The 26,699-nt window shown below is 42.6% G+C and overlaps 1 protein-coding gene across 3 annotated transcripts in view; it reads right to left on the bottom strand.

Moving 5' to 3' along the window:
• AK7 (adenylate kinase 7) overlaps positions 1–26,699 on the bottom strand; it is a 76,587-nt gene that overhangs the window by 30,540 nt on the left and 19,348 nt on the right. For all 3 annotated transcript variants that reach the window (XM_077910516.1, XM_077910517.1, XM_077910518.1), the window contains 2 exons: positions 18,251–18,361; positions 3,784–3,864 (listed from right to left, as the gene is read on the bottom strand). In XM_077910516.1, the coding sequence (XP_077766642.1) occupies positions 3,784–3,864; positions 18,251–18,361 (192 nt within the window). The remainder of the gene's footprint in view (positions 1–3,783; positions 3,865–18,250; positions 18,362–26,699) is intronic.

The following is a 26,699-nucleotide window of genomic DNA, read 5'->3' as shown; positions in this document are numbered from 1 at the left end:
AAGGGGAGGTGGGTTGGGGGATGGGGTAACTGGGTGACGGGCACTTAAAAGGGCACTTGATGGGATGAGCACTGGGTGTTATACTATATGTTGGCAAGTTGAATTTAAATAAAAAAAAAAATCCTAGTAAGAGAAATAGTGTAACCTCAGGACTGAAATACTTTTCAAGAAGTCTACAATCTCATTGGTGATCTCCAGTGGTCATCTGAATGGTGTCTACAGAGAAATGAAATGCTTTCAAATGCATGACACGTTCCATTATTACAAAAAAAAAATGAGATTGATAGTCTAAAATTACTCCATGGGTCAGGGGTAATTATTATCAGTTCATAGATGAAATGCTTAGTAGATAAATGCAAGAGGTTGTACAAATAATGATTCGCTGAGCCTGGATTTGAACCCTGATCTTCAGAGTCCAAATCCTTGTCTTTTCGCTGTATTTACGTATTTCAGTAAAGAAACAGTCTGGATACTGTTAAGCTGTCAGGTACTAGATTATTTTAAATTGCTTTTCAAGAGTGAAAGAGGTAGGAGTGGGGACCATAGCAGATGAATATTGTAAGATATTTTGGATTTTGGGAAACCATTTAAGGGGTTTTTATTAATTTAAATTCAATTAATTGGGATTCCTGGGTAGCTCGGTGGTTGAGCGTCTCCGTTCCGCTCAGGTCGTGATCCCAGGTCTGGGGATTGGGTCCTGTATCCGGCTCCCTGTGAGAAACCTGCTTCTCCCTCTGTCTCTGCCTCTCTCTGTGTGTCTCTCATGAGTAAATAAATAAAATCTTAAAAAACAAATAAATACAATCAATTAATTAACATTTAATGTATTATTGGTTTCAGAGGTAGAGGTCAGTGATTTATCAGTTGTGTATAACAACACTCAGTGCTCATCACATCATGTGCCCTCCTTAATGCCCATGACCCAGTTACCCCATCCCCCAACCCCCCTCCCCTCCAGCGACCCTCAGTTTGTGTAAGAGTCTGTGATTAAGAGTCTCTTATAGTTTGTCTCCTTCTCTGATTTTATCTTGCCTTATTTTTTCCTCTCTTCCCCTACGATCTTCTGTTGTATTTCTTAAATTCCACATATGAGTGAAATCATATAATAGTCTTTCTCTGATTGACATTTCACTTACCATAATACCCTCTATTTCCACACATGTCATTGCAAACGGCAAGATTTCAATTTTTTTGATGGCAAAGTATTATTCCATGGTATACATACAGCACATCTTTATCCGTTCATCTGTCAATGGACATTTGGGCTCTTCCCATAGTGTGGCTATGTGGACATTGCTGCCATAAACATCAGGGTGTACGTTCCCCTTCAGATCATTACATTTGTATCTTTGGCATAAATGCCCAGTAATACAATTGCTAGGTCATAAGGTAGCTCTACTTTCAACTTTTTGAGGAACCTCCACACTGTTTTCCAGAGTGGTTGCACCGGCTTGCATACCTACCAATAGCATATGAGGGTTCCCCTTTTTCTGCACCAATATCTGTCATTTCTTGACTTGTTAATTTTAGCCATACTGACCAGTGAGGTGGTATCTCATTGTGGTTTTGACTTGTATTTGCCTGACGCTGAGTGACAAGCATTTTTTCATGTGTCTATTGGCCATTTGTATCTCATCTTTGGAGAAATGTCTGTTCCTGTCTTCTGCTCATTTCTTGGTTGGATAATTTGTTCTTTGGGTGTTGAGTTTGATCAGTTCTTTATAGATTTTGGATATTAATCCTTTATCTGACATGTCATTTGCAAATATCTTCTCCCATTCTGTTGGTTGTCCTTTGGTTTTCCCTTGTTATACAAAAGCTTTTATCTTGATGAAGTCCTAATAGTTCATTTTTGCCTTTGTTTCACTTGCCTTTGGGGACATGTCTAAATAAGTTGTTGTGGGGTTGCTGCCTGTGTTCTCCTCTAGGATTTTGATGGACTTCTATCTCACATTTAAGTGTTTCAACCATTTTGAGTTTATTTCTGTGAATGGTGTGAGGAAATGGTCCAGTTTCATTCTTCTGCTTATGGCTGCCTGACTCCCAACACAATTTGTTGAAGAGATTGTCTTTTTTCCTTTGGATATTCCTTCCTGCTTTGTTGAAGATCAGTTAACCATTTAGTGGTGGGTCCATTTCTGGGTTTTCTATTCTGTTCTATTGGTTTATAGGTTTTTGTCCAGTACCATACTGTCTTGATGATTACAGCTCTGTAATATAACTTAAGTCCAGAATCGTGATGCCACCAGTTTTGGTTTTCTTTTTCAACATTCCTTTGGCTATTTGGGATCTTTTTGGGTTCCATACAAACTTTAGGATTATTTGTTCCAGCTCTTATTTGTGAAATAAGTTGATGGCATTTTGATAGGGCATTGAAGGGTTCTAAGCAGTGAACTGACATCATTAGATTTGCTTTTGTTGCCTCGTGAAGGAATAATGGGAAGTAAGAATCTAAATGGGCAGCTGGAGGCCAGGATAGTTGTGTGGACAAGAGTTGTCTGCCCTACCTAGCCTGTGGGTAGGGGGTTGGGGGAGTGGGGTTGGAGAGGAGGAGATACTGAGGAGGTTGGCTGTATAGTTCTGGGGGATTTTGTGTTGGATGAGAAAGAAGGAGGAGTTGGATTCTGGTTGGTGAAGCTGGGTGGAAGAAGGTCCCACTTTCTGAGATGGGGTCCTGGAGCAGGTTTGGAGATGACTGTAGGTAGAGTTTGGGTTTATGGAACATCCAAAGTGAGGCGCTAAATAGATAGCTAGATTGACAGAGCTCAGATTCAGGAGAGAGCCCTGCTGTAGAAACTAATGTTTGAGAGTCATTGGTACCAGTCATGGGAATGGACAGACCAACCCAGGAAAGAGCGTAGATAGAGAAGACAAGAAAGAGGTGTCTGTGTGGTGAAGTCAGTTGAGTGTCCAGCTCTTAGTTTCAGCTCAGGTGGTGATCTTAGGATTGTGAGATCAAGCCCTGCATCCAGCTCTCCTCTTGGCAGGGAATCTGCTTCAGATTCTCTCTCTTCTTCTGTCTCTCCTACTTGTGCGCTCTCTCTCTCTCTCAAATACATAAATACATCTTAGAAAAAGAAAAAGACAAGAGGATCTCAGGCAGGAACCTGAGAAAGCCAACATTCAGTGGTCAAGTAGGTGAGGAGCAGCTGAGAATGGTTAAGGACAAATTGACTTCATCACCTACCAGTCTCCTGTAATTTGGCCACACTCATCTATTTGCTGTTCCTTAACACAACCCACACATTTCTGCCTCAGGTCTTTGCACTTATAGTTCCTACCACCTTTCCTCCAGAAAGCAAAGTAGCCAGCTCCCTTGTAACTTTCTGTTCAAATGTCATATCATGGGAAAGGCCTTCCCTGACCATCATAATCAAGATACAACTTGAGAGCCTACCACTGGCTCTGTTTTTATCTTTCTCTGTTTTGTTGCTTTCCATCTTATTTTTCAACATCTGAAATACTCTATGTGTGTGGGTTAATGGGGTTCTTATCTCTGGCTCTCCTCCTCTACGCCACTGGAATGCAACCTCACAAATGTGAGGACTTTATTATTATGGTATCCGATTCCCAGAATCTACAATGTTTTCTGGCACACGATGGGCATCAATGTCTGTCTCATGAATGAAAGGAAATCCAACTTTCTCCTTATTATCCGGAGAGTGGTATATACAGGTTGCTAATAATTAGAAAGAAAAATAGAAAAAGAAAAAAAATCTTCAAATTGTATAACCTTACTCTAAGACATTTTTAAAAACCCTCATAGTCACTGAAAAGTCATACCTTAAAAAAATAATGTAAGATGCCTTCTTCTACTCCATATTGAAGTCCAGCAGCAACCACATAAGTCGTGAGTTTTTTGGCCTATTAGACAAAGTAGAGGAAAAAAGCTAAATATAATATTATTACTCATACTGAACCAGATTATTTAGTGGTTAAAATGAATGAATGCCTCTGACCACTACCGAAATTTATTTGGGACTTTTAATTAAATGAAAGCCAGAGATAATAATTTGTGAAGACTTAACACCTGCATGCTCTACACTGGTGTCTATGAGATATAAAAATGAGTCTTTTCACGATGACGTTTAGTTACCCAGTAGGGGAGGCAGACATACATAGGGAATTTTTAGTAATGGGCCTCAATACAAGGTGTGATATTGTGATTCATAATAAGAAATATATATTTGGTCTTCATCTCCATATCTGGCACTGAGATCCTAAAACCATGGCAATTTCCAAGCAAATGGAGTGACAACAGTGCCTTTTATGTTAACCAGGTGATTTTTGGATCCAGCCTGAAGATGTGGGTTAATTGCCAGTTTCCAGTTCCCTCCACTATCTCCAGGGAGCGATGGGGGTGGGGGGCGGTGGTGGAGATCGAATTCAACCACCAACAGCCAATGATTTATTTAAACATGATGCAGCCTCCATAAAAACCCAAAAGGAGAAGGTGTGGAGAGCTTCTGGGTTGGTGAACATGTGGAGGTTTGGGGAGAGCAGAGAAACTCCATGCCTTTCTCCAAACCTTGCCCTGTGCATTGCTTCCATCTGGCTATTGATGAGCTATATTCTTTTATAACACACTGGTCATCTAATAAGTAAAATGTTTCTCTGAATTCTGTGAGTCACTCTTAGCAAACTAATTAAACCTAAGGCTCAGGGAGGTGGGAGGGGTCATTGGAACCTTCAATCTATAAGGGTTGGTCAGAAGCCACAGGTGATGGCCTGAGCTTGCAACTGATGAAGGATAGAAGCAAAAAAAATGTCCACCTTTAGCCCAAGAGACTGTCCTAGCCTGCATAGTTTTGGTAAAGATCAAATACGATCTGGTTGCTACATTTTTTTTTAAGATTTATTTATTTATTCATTCAGAGAGAGCGAAGAGAGAGGCAGAGACACAGGCAGAGGGAGAAGCAGGCTCCGCGCAACAAGCCCAATGTGGGACTCGATCCCAGGTCTCCAGGATCACACCCCGGGCAGCAGGCAGCGCTAAACCACTGCGCCACCAGGGCTTCCCCCCCCCTTTTTTTTTTTAGTAGGCTCCATGTTCAACATGGAGCTCAAGGTGGGGCTTGTATTTACAATACTGAGATCAAGGCCTGACATGAGAGCTTATTCAATTGAGCCACCCAGATGCCCCCTGGTTGCTACATTTTTAAAGGGTCTCATGACTGCTCATATATTTCACTGATGGTTAATATTGAACTGTATGAAAAACACCAGAGAAATCTTGCAAAAGTAGTTTTACAATTAGAAATTCAAAGAAACATTTATGATCTCATACCCTCTGCACATTCCCTTCCTCTTGAACACAAAGTGTAGGAATACCAGCTTCATACAGCAAAAAAGCAGCCCTTTCTTCCCATGCTACTTAAAAAAAACTTACTAAGTTATATCATACAATGTCTCAAGAATTCTTTCTTGACTGTTGTGCTCAGCAACCCCACACGTGTCTGAAGCAGGGAACAGTCTTGTAGGACTGAGTCCTAAACCCATGGGATTTAATGGGTTAAATCTTCTTTCTAAGAAGACAGCGTCAGAATTGAGTTGAAATGTAGGACACCGGGCAGGTGCCCAAGAATTGCTTGGTGTTGTGGGAAACCCCTCCCAGAGTAGATGCGCACACATGATGGAATTGGGTCCAAAGCCTTTATCAGGAATGTGAGTCTCTCTTCTGCTCCAGGTAATCCATGGCAGATTAAAAAAAATCCAAAACCTAGTGTAAATACTTAGAAATGCCAAATAAAACATTATTAATGTCCTTCTAGGATGGCACAATTCTCAAGGGCATAAGAGCTATCCTTAGGGGCCAGAAACAGAAGTGAAAACAAGAGTGGTGAGAGTGGACAGTGTGGGCACCCTGGGAGGTTGAGGGTCTCAATCTAGGAGTATGCATTTTATTTTATTTTATTTTATTTTATTTTATTTTATTTTATTATTTTATTTTTTTTAGGAGTATGCATTTTAAAATCCATGTGAGTAGAGGAGACAAAGCACTCCATCTGGTGAGGTGAGGAGTTGGGTCACTATATGAAAGGATTCATCTACCACAAAAGGGTGAACTAGAAAGAAGTCCACCCTGTGGCGGAAGAAGGTGGCAAGGAATTGTGTCAAACCTAGCCAAGACTTCCTTGAGAATTTTATCCTTGGCCTTGTACTGCTCAATGGTTTGTCTTTCACATTGAAATTACCTGTTTAGTCCAGGGATTCCAGAACCAAAAATTAACATTAAAAGCATTTCAGGCAGTAAGATTCTTGGGGCATTTCAGGGAGGCAAATACAAAGCCCCCTGTACCCCCACCTAGGGATTTCCCCTTTCCTTAAAAGCCCCAGTAAAGGGATGACAGCTGGAGCAAGGATGGTGACCTCATTGCAGCAGATGGGGTGCTGGTCTGAGGGCACAGCATGGGCTGTCAAGCCAATTACAAACTGTAAGGAATGTTCTTTTTTTTTAAGATTTTATTTATTTATTCATGAGAGACAGAGAGAGAGGCAGAGACACAGGCAGAGGGAGAAGCAGGCTCCCTGTGGGGAGCCTGATGCAGGACTCGATCCCAGGACCCAGGGTTCACAACCTGAGCCAAAAGCAGATGTTCAACCACTAAGCCACCCAGGTGGCCCTGTAAGACATATTCTCATTGTGAATTCCCATTTCACACTGACCAACATGAATTTTGAAGGCATCTGATTCATGAATACACTTGAGACTCTTATAGCAGCCCTTTTGGAAGATACACATTGCACTAGCTCATTTTTCCCTGAGAATTCATTTACGTGAGGTTTTTAGGGGTCATGAGTTATAAAGAAATGGATATTGAAAATTTAAAGAGATGCTATTTTTAAAAATCCATGTCAAATTACAGGATTATTTTTATAAGTGGAGTTCCAGAAATCACAAGAAAATATGCACACTCATAGAGTGTGCACACTACAGATGAGCTCCCAAACCAAAATTACAAAATTTATGAGGGCACAAGCTGCCGTGAGTGAAATCAGACTCACATTACCTTCAGAAAAAAAGATAGTAGAGATTATGAAATGAATATGTTTACAATAATGAAAAATTAAGAAATAGGAAACAAAGAAAAAGAACAAGATGATCAGGATGGTGATGATGATGAAGAACAGGCAGGTGGTAGAGCATGGGATAGAGAACAGGAGAGAAGGGACCTGACTAAAGGTGGCAGAAGGAGGAGAGCTGACCACATCTTAGCCTCCCTCCATCCTGCATTCATCTGAGCCTGAGTCAGGCTGGGCTGGCAGGAGAGAAGTTGAAAATTAAATGAAAGACTAGTGGCTTTAGTATTAAACTTGTCTGAGCCTTTATAAGAACTAGATAAGACTCTGCTAATCCCTGGGAATGGTCTGTAAAGCTCTGGACTTGACTACAGGTATGGTCCTGCTTCCAATTATAAAAAAAAAAAATGATTTTCTAGTTTCATTCTAGCAATGTCTAACACTGTGAAGGGGTTATAGGACTGTGCCTCCAGATGAACAAGGCAAAAATCTAATATGATTTCAAGGAGAGGGGCACCTGGGTGGCTCAGTGGTTGTGTGTCTGCCTTCAGCTCAGGGCGTGATCCTGGGGTCCTGGGATCAAGTCCCACATTGGGCTTTCCACAGGGAGCCTGCTTCTCTCTCTGCCTGTGTCTCTGCCTCTCCCTCGTTGTGTCTCTCATGAATAAATAAATAAAATCTTAAAAAAATAAATCAAAGATTGTAATGAGAGATGAAGAAGGACACTATATCATAATTAAGGGGTCTATCCAACAAGAAGATCTAACAATTGTAAATATTTATGCCCTCAGCTTGGAAGCAGTCAAAATTACAAATCAACTGATAACAAACATAAAGAACTCATTGATAATAATACCGTAGTAGTAGGGGACTTTACCCCACTCACAGCAAAAGACAGATCATGGAAGCAGAAAATTAACAAGGGAACAATGGCTTTGAATGATACACTGGAGCAGATGGACTTAACAGATATATTCAAAGCATTTCATCCTAAAGCAGCAGAATACACATTCTTTTTGAGTGCATATGGAACATTCTCCAGAATAGATCACATTCTGGGTCACAAATCAGCCCTCAACAAGCACAAAAAGACTGAGCCTATACCATGCATATTTTCAAACCACAATGCTATGAAATTTGAAGTCAATCACAAGAAAAAATTTGGAAAGACCACAAATATATGGAGGGTAAAGGACATCCAACTAAAGAATAAATGGGTTAGGGGACCTGGGTGGCTCAGTCAGTTAAGCATCTGCTTTCAGCTCAGGTCATGATCTCTGGGATCCTAGGATCCTAGGATTCCATGTCCAGCTGCCTGCTCAGCAGAGAATTTGCTTCCCCCTCTCCCTCTGTTCCTCCTCCCTGTTCATGCGCTCTCTCTCTCTCTCTCTCTCTCACTCTCTCTCAAATAAACAAAAAATTTGGGATGCCTGGGTGGCTTGGTGGTTGAGCATCTGCTCTTGGCTCAGGGTATGATCCTGAGGTCCCAGGATTGAGTCCCACATTGGGCTCCCTGCAAGAAGCCTGCTTCTCCCTCTGCCTGTGTCTCTGCCTCTCTCTGTGTGTCTTTCATGAATTAATAAATCAAATCTTCTAAAAATAAACAAAAAAATTTAAAAATGAATGAGTTAACCAGCAAATCAAAAAAGAAATTTAAAAACATACATGGAATCAAATGAAAACGAAAACATAACAGTCCAAAGCCTTTGTGATGCAGCAAAGGCAGTCCTAAGAGGGAAGTATATAGCAGTATAGGTCTACCTCAAGAAGCACAAAACGTCTCAAATACACAACCTAACTTTACACCTAAGGGAACTAGAAATGAAACTGCAAATAAAGCCTGAAGCCAGCATTAGAAGGGAAATAATAAAAATTAGAGCAGAAATAAACGAAATAGAAACAAAACCAGTAGAACAGATCGACAAAACTAAGAGCTTTGAAAGAATTATTAAAATTGATAAACCCCTAGCCAGATTTATCAAAAAGAAAAGAGAAATGACCCAAATAAATAAAATCATGAGTGAAAAAAGAGAGATTGTGGGGCACCTGGGTGACTCAATCAGTTAAGCATCTGCCTTCGGCTCAGGTCATGATCCCAGGTCCTGGGATCGAACCCCAAGTCAGGCTCCCTGCTCAGCAGGAAGTCTGTTTCTCCCTCTCCCTCTGTGCTCTCTCTCTCTCTTGCTCACTCACTCTCTCTCAAATAAATAGATCACAACCAACATCACAGAAATGCAATCATGAGAATATTATTTTTTAAAAGAGTTTATTTATTCATGAGAGACATAGAGAGAGAGAGAGGCAAAGACACAGGAAGAGGGAGAAGCAGGCTCCCTGCAGGGAGCCCAATGCAGGACTCCATCCCAGGACCCTGGGATCACGCCCTGAGCTGAAAGCAGATGCTCAAGCACTGAGCCACCCAGGCATCCCTAATTATGAGAATATTGTGAAAACTTATATGCCAACAAACTAAGCAGTCTGGAAGAAATGGATAAATTCCTAGAAACATGAAAACTACTAAAACTGAAACAGGGAGAAATAGAAAATTTGAATAGACCCATAATCAGCAAAGAAATTGAATCAGTAATCAAAAATCTCCCAACAAACAAAAGTCCAGGGCCAGATGGCTTCCCAGGGGAATTTTACCAAGCATTTAAAGAAGAGATGATACTGATTCTTCTCAAACTGTTCCAAAAAATAGAAATGGAAGGAAAACTTCCAAACTCATTCTACAAAGCCAGTATTACCTTGATTCCAAAGCCAAAGGCTCCATTAAAAAGAATTAAAGGCCAATATCCCTGATGAACATGGATGCAAAAAGTCTCAACAATATACCAGCAAGTAAAATCCAACAGTACACCAAAAGAATTATTCACCATGATCAAGCGGGATTTATTCCTGGGCTGCAGAGGCAATTCAGTATTTGCAAATCAATCAGCGTGACGCACCACATCAATAAAAGAAAGGATAGGGGATCCCTGGGTGGCGCAGCGGTTTGGCGCCTGCCTTTGGCCCAGGGCGCGATCCTGGAGACCCGGGATCGAATCCCACATCAGGCTCCCGGTGCATGGAGCCTGCTTCTCCCTCTGCCTGTGTCTCTGCCTCTCTCTCTCTCTCTCTGTGACTATCATAAATAAATAAATAAATAAAAATTAAAAAAAAATAAAAGAAAGGATAAGAATTATATGATCCTCTTAATAGATACAGAAAAAGCATTTGACAAAATACAGCATCCATTCTTGTTAAAAACTCTGGACACAGTAGGGATAGAAGGAACATACTTCAACATCATAAAGCCTATATAAGAAAGACCCACAGCAAATATCGTCCTCAATGGGGAAAAACTGAGAACTTTTCCTCTCTGCTCAGGAACAAGACAAGGATATCCACTCTCATGTTATTTAGGATAGTACTGGAAGTCTTAGCCTCAGCAATCAGACAACAAAAAGAAATAAAAGCCATCCCAATCAGCAAGGAAGGGGTTAAACTTCACTATTCACAGATGACATGAATATCATGTCATTTCAGAAAACCTGAAAGACTGAAAGACTCCACCAAAAAATTACTAGAACAGATACACAAATTCAGCAAAGTTGCAAGATATAAAATCAATTATAAAAATTTGTTGCATTCCTTTATTATTATTTGAGAGAGAGAGAGAGAGCAGAGGAGCAGAGAGAGAGGGACAAGCCAACTCTGCACTGAGCATGAAGCCCGACACAGGCTTGATCTCATGACCCTGAGATCATGACATGAGCCAAAATCAAGAGTTGGATGCTTAAATGACTGAGTCACCCAGAAGCTCCTGTTGCATTTCTATACACCAATAATGAAGTAGTAGAAAGAGAAATCAAGGCATTGATCCCACTCAAATTGTATCAAAAAGCTACCTAGGAGTAAACTTAACCAAAAAGGTCAAAGATCTGTACTCTGAAAAGTATAGAATGCTTATAAAAGACATTGAGGAGGACACAAAGAAATGGAAAAACATCCCATGCTCATGGATTAGAACAACAAATATTGTTAAAGCGTCCATACTACCCAAAGCAACTATATATTTAATGCAATCTCTACCAAAATACCACCAGCACTTTTCACAGAGCTGGAACAAACAATCCTAAAATTTGTATGGAACTACAAAGACCCCAAATAGCCAAAGGAATGTTGAAAAAGGAAAGCAAAACTGGAGGCATCAAATTCTGGGCTTCAAGCTCTATTATAAAGCTATAGTCATAGTCATCAAGACAGCGTGATACTGGCACGAAAATAGACACATAAACCAATAAAATTGAAAAGAAAACCCAGAAGTGGAGCCACTGCTAAATGGTCAACTAATCTTCAACAAAGCAGGGAAGAATATCCAATGGAAAAAAGACAGTTTCTTCAACAAATGGTGTTGGGAAAACTGGACAGTGACATACAGAAGAAGGAAACTGGACCACATGCTTATACCACAAAAAATAAATTCAAAATGGACAAATGATCTAAATGTGAGACAGGAATTCATCAAAATTGTAGACAAGACAAGCAGCAAACTCTTTGACTTTGCCTGTAGCAACTTCTTATTAGACACACCTCTGGAGGCAAGGGAAACAAAAGCAAAAATGAACTATTGGGATAATAGATAAAAAGCTTCTGCACAGTGAAGGAAACAATCAACAAAACTAAAGGACAGCCTATGGAATGGGAGAAGATATTTGCAAATGGCACATTGGATTAAGGGCTAGTCTCCAAGATCTATAAGAACTCATCAAACTCAATACCCCCAAAATAAGTAATCCAGTTAAAAAAAAAGGGTAGAAGATATTAGCAGACATTTTTCCAAAGAAGACATACATATGGCTAGTAGACACGTGAAAAGATGTTCAACATCCCTCATCATCAGGGAAATACAAATCAAAACCACAATGAGGCTATCACCTCACACTTGTCAGAATGGCTAAAATTAACAGCGCAGGAAACAACAGATGTTGACAAAGATGTGGAGAAAGGGGAACCCTCTTGCACTGTTGGTGGGAATGCCAATTGGTACAGCCGCCCTAGAAGACATTATGGAGGTTCCTCAAAAGTCAAAAATATAATTACCCTAAAAAAATAGAACTATCCTATGACCCAGCAATTGCACTGCTAGGTATTTACTGAAAGGATACAAAAATACTAACTCAAAGGGGCAAATGCACCCCAATATGCATAGCAGCATTATCAATAATAGCCAAATTATAGAAAGCCTAAATTTCCACAGACTGATGAATGGATAAAGAAGACATGGTACCTACATATACATATCCATATATGTATGTGTATATATATATATATAATGGAATATTACTCAGGCAACAAAAAGAATGAAATCTTGCCTTTTGCAAAGATATAGATGGGGCTAGAGTGTAAAATGTTAAGTGAAATCAGTCAGTCAGAGAAAGACAAGTACCATATGATTTCACTCATATGTGGAATTTAAGAAACAAAACAGATGAACATATGGGAATAAGGAAAAGAGAAAAAGCAGAGAGGGAAACAAGCCACAAGAAACTCTTAATGACAGAGAACAAACCAAGGATTGACGGAGGGAAGTGGGTGTGCAATGGACATGATGGGTATTAAGGAGGGCACTTTTTATGATGAGCACTGGCTGTTGTATGTAAGTGAAGAATCACTGAATCCTACTCCAGAAACCAATATTGCACTGTATGTTAATCACCTAAAATTTAAATTAAAAAAATAAAAATAAAAAAGCCCAAATTTTCATGTTAGTAGACATGGAACAGATAAAGATTTCAAATAAAGTCCTGTATTGAGAAAGAAGAAGAAGGAGGAGGAGGAGGAGGAGGAGGAGGAGGAGGAGGAGGAGGAGGAGGAGGAGGAGAAAAGAAATAAAGGAAGGCACTTGTGATGAGCACTGAGTGTTACATTTAAGTGATGAATCACTATATTCTACACCTGAGACCAAACAGAAGAAAGAGAAGCAGAAGGCATTACTATCTTCACTAAAAAAGGAGTCTTTGAATGGTTAAATCACCAGCCTAACGTAAAAAAAAAAAAAAAAAAAATCATAAGTGGCTCAATGTGGACTTGAACCCAGATCACTCCACACCATATACAATGCTCTTTCTACAATATCACAATTGCCTTATAAGGGTTTTCTGTGTTTTACACAATATAAACACTCTAGAACCAAAAGGTATAGACATACCTTATAGCCATTAGCTCACTAAAGAGTAATTAGTATAGAGCTGAGCTTTGGATCTCTACTTTCATAAGAATTTAATTTAGTTATATTACTTTAGGTAAATATAAAACAATTACAAATATAAAAAAGAACAAAAAGGTAACACCTTTTCCAGATGTTTGGAAATTAAAACAAAAATTTCTCAATAATTCGTGGCCCCCCCCAAAATTCTAAGGGCCACTAGAAAATTTGTAGAAATTAATAACAACTCAAGTAGCATTTAGGGCACTTCAAAACTTGGGGAATGCTGCCGAAACCATACTTGGCAAATTTGTGGCATGAAGTGGTTATATCAGAAAAACAAAGACTTGAATATTAATGATCTTAGCGTCTAACCCCAAGCAGCATAAACCCGAATTAGAAGGAAGAAGAATAAAGACAGAGACATTGGGGGATCCCTGGGTGGCGCAGCGGTTTAGCGCCTGCCTTTGGCCCAGGACGCGATCCTGGAGACCCGGGATCGAATCCCACGTCGGGCTCCCGGTGCATGGAGCCTGCTTCTCCCTCTGCCTGTGTCTCTGCCTCTCTCTCTCTCTCTGTGTGTGACTATCATAAATTAAAAAAAAAAAAAAAAAGACAGAGACATTGGTTTATTAGAAAACAAAGATACAGACAGAACACACACAGCAAAAGCCACTTCTTGAATAATAATAATAATAATAATAATAGTAAAACTGGAAAAAGGATTCAGAGTGATGAAGAAAAGGGATGGGACACAAGTAAACATGGGATTTTTAAAATATTCTATTTATTTATTCATGAGAGACACACAGAGAGAGGCAGAGCCACAGGCAGAGGGAGAAGCAGGCTCCACGCAGGGAGCCCGAGGCAGGACTCGATCCCAGGACCCTGGGGTCACGACCTGAGCTGAAGGCAGCTGCTAAACCGCTGAGCCACCCGGGCGGCCCTAAACATTGGCATTTGAGGCGCTGAAACGGACACTCTTTTCCTTTTTGGGGTTTGGAAGATTTACAAAAAGAGTTAAGAGTTCTCAAGATTTAAAGAAGGCAGGTGGAGCCCCAAGCCTCTCCCGTTTGCTAAAGACGTGGTTCAGGCTGCAGGACAGGCCTCAAGCGGGCAGTGATGCGGGGCTTCCCGTCCCTGAACCCCAGAACAAGACAAGCTTTCCCAACCAGTCACAGGCAGCACCCGAAAGCCATGGGGTGGCTCTCCCGTGGGGGCCTGCGCCCTCGACCCAGGGCACGGAGCCGCCCAAGGCAGGACCGCCGCGACCCGGGGGAGCCCCGAGCAGGGGACGGGAGGCGGGGCCAGCGCGGGTGGCCACGCCCCCCGCCGCAGCCGCCAATCACGGAGCTCGCTTGAGGGGCGGGAGGCGGGGCAACAGGTGCGGCGAGGAGGCCGCGGCCTGCAGGGTCTCCTGGGCTCCTCCTCCCGGACCGCGGAGGGGCGCGGGGGGGGGGGGGGGGGGGGGGCGGGGGGGGCTGGGAAACGGTGACCCCGAAAAGGGGCAGCCTAACTACAAAGAGAAATTTGTTAAAGGTCTGAAGAAAGTCTTACGGGCAATTTTTGCCGGTTAATTTGAAAACAGCCTAAAGGGCTAATTTCTTGACACCCCCTCCCTCCAAACCCCCCACTGCTTTCATACACCCCAAGATGGTCTTACAGGCAGATTCTGTTCTCAGTTAGTTGTATGAGAATAGTTTTTTTAATTTTTTTTATTGGAGTTTAATTTGCCAACATATAGCATATCACCCAGTGCTCATCCCATCAAGTGCCCCCCCCAGTGCCCATCACCCAGTCACCCCCACCCCCCACCTACCTCCCCTTCCACCACCCCATGTTTGTTTCCCAGAGTTAGGAGTCTCTCATGTTCTGTCTCCCTCACTGATATTTTCACTCATTTTCTCTCCTTTCCCTTTATTCCCTATCACTAATTTTTATATTCCCCGAATGAATGAGACCATATAATGTCTGTCCTTCTCTGATTGACTTATTTCACTCAGCATAATACCCTCCAGCTCCATCCACCTCGAAGCAAATGGTGAGTATTTGTCGCTTCTAATGGCTGAGGAATATTCCATTGTTGTATGAGAATAGTTAAACCAGGAAACTAAACCCTGAAAAATACAGTATGTCAAAGGCAGATTATAGGCCATTTTCACTTGTAGATTTGAATAGTTGTGCGAGAATCTCCCAACATGACATTATTAAAGCCAATCCAGAAACGTTTTGTATTAAAAAAAAAAATTATCAGGAGCAACTTGGGTTGATCAAGTCAGTGTGGTCATTCTTACAATAAATTATTAAAATAAATTTCATACATTGCTGTTTTGATAGGTTTTTTTTTTTCCAGCAGTGATCACACAATAGGTGCTCAGGGACCCACTTAATGATTTAAGTAACTTGCAAGACAAACAGGCAATTCCGGCTAATTCAAAATACTAAAGTCAATATAATTGTATTTTTAAATACAAGATTTTAGGGATGCCTGGGTGGCTCGGAGGTTGAGCATTACCTTCCGCTCAGGTTGTGACCCTGGGGTCCCAGGATCCAGTCCCACATCAGGCTCTCTGCATGGAGCCAGCTTCTCCATCTGTCCCTCTGCCTGTGTCTCTGCCTCTCTCTCTCTCTCTCTCTCTCTCTGTGTGTGTGTCTCATGAATAAATAAGTAAATCAAAAATCTAAAAAAAAAAAAAGATTTGGCATTGGAAGACATTTAGACCTATCTAGTCTAGAGTCTTTATTCATTTATTTTAACTCCAAAATTTTAATGACTTAGCAAAGGTCATAAATTAATGAGTGGAAAAGGGGCTAGAACTCTGAATCCCACTGGTCCTTCAAATATTTTATATTTGCAGCATTTGTATCGCCAAATTAAAACAAGAAAGAAAGAAAGAAAGAAAGAAAGAAAGAAAGAAAGAAAGAAAGAAAGAGAAAGAAAGAAAGAAAAAGAAAGAAAGAAAAAGAAAGAAAAGAAAGAAAAAAGTTTTTAATAGGACAGTTGGGGACAAAGTTCCTACCGTAATATCTTCTGAGACCAGTAGGTGTCACCTTAAAGCCGTTATTCCATATCACTGCTGTGGGTTCTCTGCTCATGGGAAAAGCCTGGTGGATGGAACCTTTAGAGGTTTGGGTGTTCTATGTAAGTTCTACAGAAGTTAAATGAGGATGATGATAACCCTTGATAGAATTTTGATGATTTTATAGGAGATACACGAGGATTACATGAACTACCATAAGTAAAACGTTTAGTGCAGTGCCTGGCATGTATTGAGCAAACCCTCAATAATTCTTAGGTGTAGTACACTTATTCATCATCACCAGGGCATTCCTATCATCTATCTTGACTAAAGATAGGAAATACTATATATATATATATATATATCAAGATGATAAATTTTGCTTCAACAGAAGGCTGAGAAGCTGTCAGTGTTTACAAAAGTTTTTCAGCTGTAGGTTTGTCTTTTTAAAATTTTATTTTATGAAAAATAATAAAATAAAATAAAATAAAATAAAATAAAATAAAATAAAATTTTATGTATTTGAGAGGGAAAGTGCGAGTGAGAAAGAGCACAAGAGGGATCCCTGGGTGGCGCAGCGGTTTCGCGCCTGCCTTTGGCCCAGGGCACGATCCTGAAGACCCAGGATCGAATCCCACGTTGGGCTCCCGGTGCATGGAGCCTGCTTCTCCCTCTGCCTGTGTCTCTGCCTCTCTCTCTCTGTGTGACTATCATAAATAAATAAAAATGTATTAAAAAAAAGAAAAAAAAAGAAAGAGCACAAGAGGGGCGGGGAGAGGGGAGAAGCAGACTCCTCACTGAGCAGGGAGTCTCATGTGGTACTCAATACCAGGACCCTGGGATCATGGGATCATGGCCTGAGACCAAGGCAGATGCTTAACGGACTGAGCCACCTAAGTGCCCAAGCTGTAGGTATATCTTTTTTTTTTTTTTTTAAGATTTACTTATTTATTCATGAGAGACACACAGAGAGAGGCAGAGACACACAGAGGGAGAAGCAGGCTCCATGCAGGGAACCCAATGTGGGACTTGATTCTGGGACCCCGGGATCATGACCTGAGTCAAAGGCAGATGCTCAATGCTGAGCCACCCAGGTGTCCCTGTAGGTGTATCTTAATAACTAGTGACCGTGCCTGTGTCCAGATCAACTCTATTGAATGATGGAGCTTTGGAATCAAGAAAAAATAAAAATAAGCCCTGCTGTCTTTGTGGTCTGGTGGATTTGGGTTGGAACCACAGCTCTACCACTTGACACCTCTTTCCCCCAGTGCCCACATCTGTAAAATAGGGATAATTATGTACATATACATGACACCGTTGTTGTACAGAGTGAATCAGACAAGGCCAGGAAGTGCTCAGAAAGGTGCTCAGCAGATCCCTAGTTATGTGACCTTGAGCTAGTTATACACACTTTTCCACTATAAGAAACAAAGGAGAGAGATTCTGGAAAAAGGGGAAATGTGGCTCCCCCTCCTCACCACTCGAACTCTGAGTTATTTGTCTCTTCTGAGCCAAGGGACTTCTTGGACCCATACCTTAGAGGGTGAGGGCTTGAGCTCTGCTGGGACCTAACACAAGGCTCTCAACTTAGTGGGCTACACCTGCATCAGGACCAGAACCTAAGGACAGCGCATCTCGGGGTGAGCCTGAAGCTCAAAGATCTGTGGGTGTGAGGACGAGGAAACTAGACACAGAGGCATGTAATGAGTTGAGATGATGTAACGTACATGCGCGGCTGCCCTGGCCGTGCACACTGCGCGCTGCCTTAGAAGAGCTTCCCAGGGCACCTGGGGGGCTCAGCGCTTGAGAATCTGCCTTCGGCTCAGGTCATGATCCCGGGGTCCTGGGATCAAGTTCCACCTCGAGCTCCCCGAAGGGAGCCTGCTTCTCCCTCTGCCTGTGTCTCTGCCTCTCTCTCTGTGTCTCTCATGAATAAATAAATAAAATCATAAGAAAGAAAGGAAGAAAGAAAGAAGAAAGAACTTCCCTTACCCCAAATGCTTTACTACTCCGTACTTACTTTTTTTCCAAATTTGAGAACCATTTTTTCAGCATTTATGTGGTCCAAAAAATTTGGATGGGGTTTTCTTCTTCGATAATCCTCTTCAGTGAATGGAATCTCAGAATCATCCTATGAAAGACAAAAAGCCAGACTTGGATACATAAAGCTTAGAGTTACATAACACTCCTAAGCCCCAAAGGCTGGCTCGCCTGCATTCCAGAGAGCTCAAAGAAAACATTTGAAAAGCTACTGCTTACTTTTACAGTGATTCACCTCCCTTGAAAACGTTTAGCTGGTCAAATTTTATTATTTATCCTGACTTCAAGCAAAATAAAAAATTTAAATGTCTTTCTTCTAAAGACATTAAATAATCCATTTCTTTTTCAAAATTTTGTTTTAATTCAATTGATTAACATATGGTATATTATTAGTTTCAGAGGTAGACATCAGTGATTTATCAGGTGCATATAACCCTGTGCTCATCACATCCCATGCCCTCCTTCATGCCCATCACCCAGTTACCCCATCCCCCCACCTCCACTCCTCCAGCAACCCTCTGTGTGTTTCCCAGAGTTAAGAGTCTTTTACGGTTTGCCTCCTTCTCTGTTTTCATCTGATTTGATTTTTCCTTCCCCTCATGTTCATCTGTTTCTTCTTAAATTCCACATATAAGTGAGATCATAATCGTCTTTCTCTGATTGACTTACTTTGCTTAGCATCATACTCTCTAGTTCCATTCATATTGTTGGAAATGGTAAGATTTCTTTTTTTGATGGCTGAGTAATATTCCATTGTATATACACCCCACATCATCTTTATCCATTCATCTGTCAATGGACACCGAGGCTCTTACCACAGTTTGGCTATTGTGGACATTGCTGCTATGAACATTGGGGTGCAGGTGCCCCTTCGGATCGCTATGTCTGTATTCTTTGGGTAAATAAAATAACCTCTTTCTCAATAGTTCTTGCAATGTATAGAGCTTCTTTTTTTATTTTTATTTATTATTTTTTAAAGATTTTTTTTTTCTTTCATGAGAGACACAGAGAGAGAGAGAGGCAGAGACACAGGCAGAGGGAGAAGCAGGCTCCCTGCAAGGAGCCCGATGTGGGGCTCAATCCTGGGACTCCAGGATCATGCCTTGAGCCGAAGGCAGATGCTCAACCGCTGAGCCACCCAGGCATCCCTTAGAGTTTCCTTTTTTAAAAAAAATTATCTAAATTCAATTTGGCAACATATAGTATAACTCCCAGGGCTAGAGTTTCCTGTTTTAATCTCACCAGTGGGTTCTTCTTCTCTGTCACGTTGCCCTTTCCCCTGCAATCAACCTCATGTAAATAAGAGCAGTCCACGTACAAATTTCTGTAAGATAAAGTGCAATATCAACTTGCTTTGGGAATCAGGGATGAAAAATATTTCTTGACAACCCATTGGTGGCCCATCATGTTAATTCCTTTCTTTTTTTTTTTAATTTTTATTTATTTATGATAATCACACAGAGAGAGAGAGAGAGAGAGAGAGAGGCAGAGACACAGGCAGAGGGAGAAGCAGGCCCCATGCACCGGGAACCCGATGTGGGATTCGATCCCGGGTCTCCAGGATCGCACCCTGGGCCAAAGGCAGGCGCTAAACCGCTGCACCACCCAGGGATCCCTGTTAATTCCTTTCATGGCCTACCCTCCTGTGCAGACCCCCTAGAAGGATCCTTCTAGAACAATAAAATGAAAACTTTCTGAAACTCATGGTACAGAGTGACTTCCCCAGATCCATGTAGATGCAGAGGTCCTAGTAATTGGAGAAGGATTTTTTTTTTAAGATTTTATTTATTTATTCATAGAGATGCAGAGAGAGAGAGAGGCAGAGACACAGGCAGAGGGAGAAGCAGGCTCCATACAGGGAGCCTGACATGGGACTCGATCCAGGGTCTCCAGATCACGCCCCGGGGCTGCAGACGGCGCTAAAGCGCTGCGCCACGGGGGCTGCCCCTGGAGAAGGATTTTTAAAACAGTTTTAGATAAGGAGGCTTTCATTTTTTTATATGTGTATTTTTTTTTACTGGAGTTCAATTTGCCAACATAGAGTATAGCACCCAGTGCTCATCCCGTCAGTGCCCATCACCCAGTCACCCCATCCTCCTGCCCACCTCTCCTTCCACTACTCCTCATTTGTTTCCCAGAGTTAGGAGTCTCTCATGGTTTGTCACCCTCTCGGATTTTTCTCACCCATTTTCCCTCTTTTCCCCTATAATCTGTTCCACTATTTCTTATATTCCCCATATGAGTGAAACCATTTAATGATTGTCCTTCGATAAGGAGACTTTCAACCTCATCACAGTGATCCAAGTTAGATAATCAATCCAAAGCACTTGAGTCCTGAGTTTCTGTGAGTGAATCAGGGAGACAGCAGAAACACAAGGGTGAGGATCCCAGAGTTGGCACAACTGTTGGCAGGAAGGGCCCAAATGACCAGGGCCAAGCTGGGAATTGGTAGAGGATGAGGCAGTCACCAGCCCATTGATCAGGGCTTGTAGATCATGTTGAGGAATTTAGATTTATTCTAGGAGCATAAAAAAGTATTGAAGGATTCTGAGTGTTTTAAACAGAACAGAAACATGATCTGAATTATAATTTAATAGGATCACTTAGGCTGTTCCTTGAAGATGGGATTGGAAGGAAGTGATGGCAGGCACCAGTTACCAGGCTGCTTTTGTAGCAGGAGGGGTAAAGGCTGAGGCTCAGGCTAACGTCGCCATGGATACAAAGAGAGAAAGATGGATTAGGACACATTCTGGGTGATGAGTTAATAAGATGTACTGATGGGTTGGCTGGTGGGTGGAAGGGAGTGAGGCTGGAGCAGCTGGAATGGCGGTATTGCCGTGGGGAGGAAGACCAGGAGAGAGCCAGTGTTGGTGGGGAAGATCAAGCTAACCCATCTCATTTCTGGGTCCATGGTAGACACTCAATGAGTCCATGTTACCTGATTAGCTGACCTCTAGAGTATGTCCAGTGGCTCAGACACACAGTTGCCAGAGAAAAATACAGGATACTTAGCTAAATTTGAATTTCAGATAAACAAACAAATTATTTTTTAGTGTTAAGTATGTCTTAAATACCCCACAGGATGTACTTATGCTAAACATTATTCGTGGTTTATCTAAAATTCTAATTTAACTGGACATCCTGTATTTGCATTTGCTAAATCTGGCAATCCTACTCACGTGGGGTCTGGAAACAGTGGAATCAGCTTTGCCTTCAAGAGGAATTGAGTCTTGGCATCTCCAGAGCCCTGGCTGTCATGACGGGGTGGCCAGCCTGCCTGCCTGCCTGGCCCTCCTGGGCTCCCTGGGTGCCTAGCACTCTTCTTCTATGATTTGCTTCAGCTTCTGTCCTCTTGGCTGCAGAAGAGGCAGTTATATCCCTGGTGCTCTGGTTCTCTGGCCACAGGTTTTGATGACCAGTCGACCTCTTCTGTGGCATTCTGAGGGTGAGAAGATCACCATCTCCCTGGCCAGCTACACCGTTGCCCATCAATGTGCACCAGGCTGGGCTGCAGTTTCTGAGCTATCATCCAGATTCCTGGTCGGGACAGAGACCTGGCTTGCACACCATGAACCTTCACCACTGGTCATTGGACTGTGTTCCCTCTTGTCCTTAATAGTCACTTGTTACAAATAGATGACAAATAAAGTATATTTTAATTCTGGGTCTTTCATAGAAGTTTTGGTTCCTTGCAACTGTTTGCATCTCTGCTTTTCCAAGAAATGATGAGTCGACTTTCTGTTGGCATTATATCCATTATCCTTTGGTTGTTACACAGTGGTTTCTGGTAGCATTCCTGGAAGCTTGGCCTGTCTCGTTAACATCTCAGTACAATCAATAAGCTTTTTTAAAAAAGATTTATTTATTTATTCATGAGAGACACAGAGAGAGAGGCAGAGACACAGGCAGAGGGAGAAGCAGGCTCCTCTCAGGGAGCCTGATGTGGGACTCGATCCCAGGCTCTGGGATCACAACCTGAGCCAAAGGCAGATGCTCCACCACTGAGCCACTCAGGAGCCCCTCAATAAGCTTGTTTAGAGTCTTCAATCTTCCATGAGGTGAAGAACCAACCCTGCAGAGTGATATCCCCCTTTTTGTTTAGGATTGGGTAAAATCCGTTGTCTTGTAATATAGTGTTAGACCTGCTTTTTGATTGGTCATTGTGTTCGACTGCTTGTGTGGATCACCTGTTGAACTCTTCCTACCTGGTTATTCCAAGTGACATCAGAGCACATCTGCCCTTTTTCCTTTGGGCTATTTGGTTGATTAACAGTCACCCCTCTTTACTCACACATAAACTTTTAAGACAGAGTTTTAAAACAGACAGGTTACTATCTATCTATAGAAAAAAAGCCCCATAAATATTAAGATTCTCCCACTTATTAAAATAAATACAAATGAAAATATTCTATTTACCCTTCTTTTGTATTAAAACATGCTCTGTATACAGTTTTGTATCCATTTGGATGCTTTGGCTACAAGGAACAGAAAGCCAAATTCAAAGTGGCCTCAACACTGCGGGGATTCATCATCTTCCAAAAAAACATTCAAAAATGGGTTGGCCCCAGGGGTTCCTGGGTGGCTCAGTTAAATAAATATCTAATTCTTGTTCTTGGCTCAATTCTCAATCTCATGGTTGTGAGTTCAAGTCCCACATTGGGTTCCCAATGCTGGATGTGGAGCCTACTTAAAACAACACAAAAAGCCAGGGTGGCTCCAGGTGCCACATGCTGGGCTTCTCTGCTCTTTTGATGCCCTCTTAGCTCCACCTCCTTCAGGTGTGCCCTTCAGACTCATAGCAAGACTGACTGGCAGCAGCAGTTCTGAGTGTCATATCCAGAGTGGACAATATCTCCAGTGGGAAGAAGGTTGCATCTTCCTCAAAGTCTCTCTTAATCAGGGATGAACCCTTCCCAGAGGTCTCCCAGCAGACTTCTCTCTGTGCCAGAGCCTGGACCACACCGATTTCCTGGGCACAGAGCCGGATGACATCTCCCAGGCTCTCTTGCAGGTGGGTGTGGTCGTGTGACTGGCGATTCATCAAAGGGATTTAGAGAAGGGATGCACATGTCTTCCACATCTGGCTTAGAAAGCTTACTGCACATGATCTTTTGTGCCTTCTATCCTTGGGTCCCTAGGCTTGGAGTAGATTTGCATAATGGCTCTGAAAGCCACTCTGGAAGATGGTCAAGCCGTCCAATGGAAGGAGCCTGGGTCTGGATTCAGAGTTGGAAGGATACTTACTCATTCATCAGGAACACCTGTCATATGTTTCACATGAGTGAGGAATAAACCTTCCCCATGGCTAAGACATTCTATGGGCTTGGGGTCTGGCTGTTACTCCCTGGCATCCTGGGATTAGATTGTATGCCTGCCCTTAACCCATCGTTGGCAAGAGGAATGGGACCATCACAGATTGGTGAAAATCAAGGATTTCCCCCGGGAGCTGGGGATAGCGTCTCCCTTCCCTACCTCATGGACAGTGTAGCCACCTGAACAAATCAAGACTCTGCTGGCAAGGAAGATGGGGCAGGGGGGTGACTGCCAGAGGACCAGCAGTGTTTATACCAATCCATGTTCACCTTTCCCTTTTGAGTTGCATAACAAAGTCATGGATTTTCATCAACTCAGTGGATTTTAGTTAACCACAATATGTTGAGCAGGGTCTTAGCAGGAGAGAAAGCACACTCGAAGTGGGCAATCTGAGGAGAGTTTAAAAACAAGACTATTTACAAAAATGTGGACAGGGTGTAGGGAAGTCAGATACCCTGGAGTCAATAATGGGGTGCTCTGGACCACTCCTAGGTCCCTAAGTCAAGAGGAAGACAGCAACAATTAGGGCCTAGAGAGGAGTGGACAGGCTGCCAGACAGGCACAGTGACTTCGACTGAGGAGCTCGACCTGCCAACAGCATGTCTATTGAAGGGAGTTTGCAGAATAAATACCCTGACCTCTTTCTTCTCCTTTCTCTCATCCTCTCACGCTGCTCCCATTGGCCAAACCCAGTGGGCAAAGGAGGGTAAAGCTGCTCACTGTTCTAGCCTGTGAGGCCAGAGCAGGGTGGAGAAAAGTGGAGACTGGATCTGAAGATGCAGATGGGAAATTCTCAGTATGCGTGACTATTTTCAAGACACCACCCTTCACAACGGGGCTACGGGGAGCCCTCTATGTCCTCTCGGCACTGCCCGTGGCATCTCTGAAAATGTCTCAGCTTTCTAGCACCAAAAATATGTTCCAGGCCTACCCAGGTTTTTACCCACCCAAAACATGGAATCCACTACCTTCTATGGTGTCCTGGAGCTAGTTTTGCCAAAAAGCAGCTTAAGAGATGAACATTTATGTCTTAGAGAGGCCCAGGAGGGCTGCTGGTGGGCCCTTTTTCCTGACAGAGCTGAAGATCTGTTTTCCTTGAAGTCGTGAGTTGGCAATGATTTATTCTAACTTAACATATCTTGTTAAAGACCCCTACTTCACTTGGACCGGGTTCCATTGGCTGTTCAGATTTCCTGGGATGATGCCAAAAAGACAATCAGAGAAGAGCAGGGGGACAGGTGCACAGGGCGTGCCCAGCTCCCCAGTCTCTGATGCCCAACGGCATCTCTGTCTGTGGATTTTTGTAAGACATTGCTTATATCTTTATAACAACGTCCTCCTTCTGTGTCAGCTAGCTCTAGCTGGGTTCTGATACTTGCAACCCGAAGGCTCAGATTTCCATAATCGCACCCTGACTTCCTCAACCAAACATGGATGCTGAAGTCTTCCTCTGCCCCACATCTTCAATTAGATTTTTGGGGGACAAGCTGGCCTTCAGATCAGCTTGGGCTCAGATTGCTTCATTTTCCCTAGAAAAGGGGGAAACTTCTCTAATCTCTGTGGCCAGACACTGAGGACAGATACTCAAATTCCCTATTCCAACCATAACCGTAACTGGGATAGTGACCATCTCTGGGCAAGGAAGCAGTCACAGGCCTTAAGGGAAGTCAAGAAGTGGTTGCACTCAAATGGTCTTATTCAAGGCTTGTGCGGGGCCGGGCGACAAAGACAGGCACATCAGCAGGGCCTCACGTCTAACAGACACGCCAGATGTCCTGCCCTTACCGATTTAGCTGAGCCCAATGCATAATTACAAGTCACCTGTGACATGCATAGACCCCTAGACTATCAGTGCAACTGTGCCTCAAAGAGGGAAAACTCAGGGGCGCCTGGGTGGCACAGGTGGCCCTGAGCTTCGGACTCTTGGTTTCAGCTCAGTTCCTGATCTCAGGGTCGTGGGATGGAGCCCTGCATTGGGCTTTGTGATCAGTGAGGAGTCTGCTTGAGTTTTTCTAACCCTCTCCCTCTGCCCCTCCCCACCCCCTGCCACTGTGTGCGCACGCGCGCGTGCACACACACACACACACTCTCTCTCTCAAATAAATAAATCTTTAAAAAAGAAAAACAGGGAAAAATGAAATCCCACTGGGCTTTCTTCTGCTCCCACAATGCTTCTACTACATTTTACTTATTTGTGAATTTCTACACTGACATAATTTCACATTTAAGAAAGTTTGCAAAAAACAGTATGGAGAACTCCTGTATATTTTTCCCCCTCAGATCCACTAATGTTTAAAATTTTATCGTATTGTTTTTTCCTATTTGTATGTATATATTTTTAAAGATCCTATTTATTCCTAAGAGACACAGAGAGAGGCAGAGACATAGAGGGAGAGGCAGGCTCCCTGCAGGGAGCTTGATGCAGGACCCAATCCCAGGACCCTGGGATCACAACCTGAGCCGAAGGCCGATGCTCAACTACTGAGCCACCCAGGCATCCCTTGTATGTATATTTTAAGGACAAATACAAATAAAAAACAAGAAAGTTAATTTTCCCTGTTGACAGCAAGGGAAGAGATTTCTCTCCCATCCTTTTTCTTAAAGCATTATGCTTTAAGACATTTGTAAGTTGTTCTCTGTCTCTTTGAAATGTGTGTAAGGTCTTTCTTTTTTAAGATTTTGTTTATTTGAGAGAGAGAGAGAGCCAGAGAGAGAGAGAGCGCACAAGCATGGGGAGCAGCAGAGGGAGAAGGAGAGATAAAATCTTAAGCAGACTCCACGCTGGCCTCGGAGCCCCACGTGGGGTGGAATCCCAAGACCCTGAGATCATGACCTGAGCCAAAATCACAGGTTGGATGCTTAACTGACTGAGCTACTCAGGCACCCCAAGAGTGTGAGTTTTTTAGAAGCAAAATCAACCTCTTGCCAGCTTTATTATCAATAAACATCTTTCTCGAAGAACTGGGAGATATCTCTTTGAAATGGACACATCGGGGATACCTGGGTGGCTCAGTGGTTTGGCGCCTGCCTTTGGCCCAGGGCGTGATCCTGGAGTCTTGGGATCGAGTCCCACGTCGGGCTCCCTGCATGGGGCCTGCTTCTCCCTCTGGCTGTGT

The sequence above is a fragment of the Canis aureus genome, chromosome 9, assembly GCF_053574225.1.
Source record: "Canis aureus isolate CA01 chromosome 9, VMU_Caureus_v.1.0, whole genome shotgun sequence".
Taxonomy (NCBI): domain Eukaryota; kingdom Metazoa; phylum Chordata; class Mammalia; order Carnivora; family Canidae; genus Canis; species Canis aureus.
Note: the sequence above shows the minus strand (reverse complement) of the source record. Positions and strands in the feature narration are given on the sequence as shown.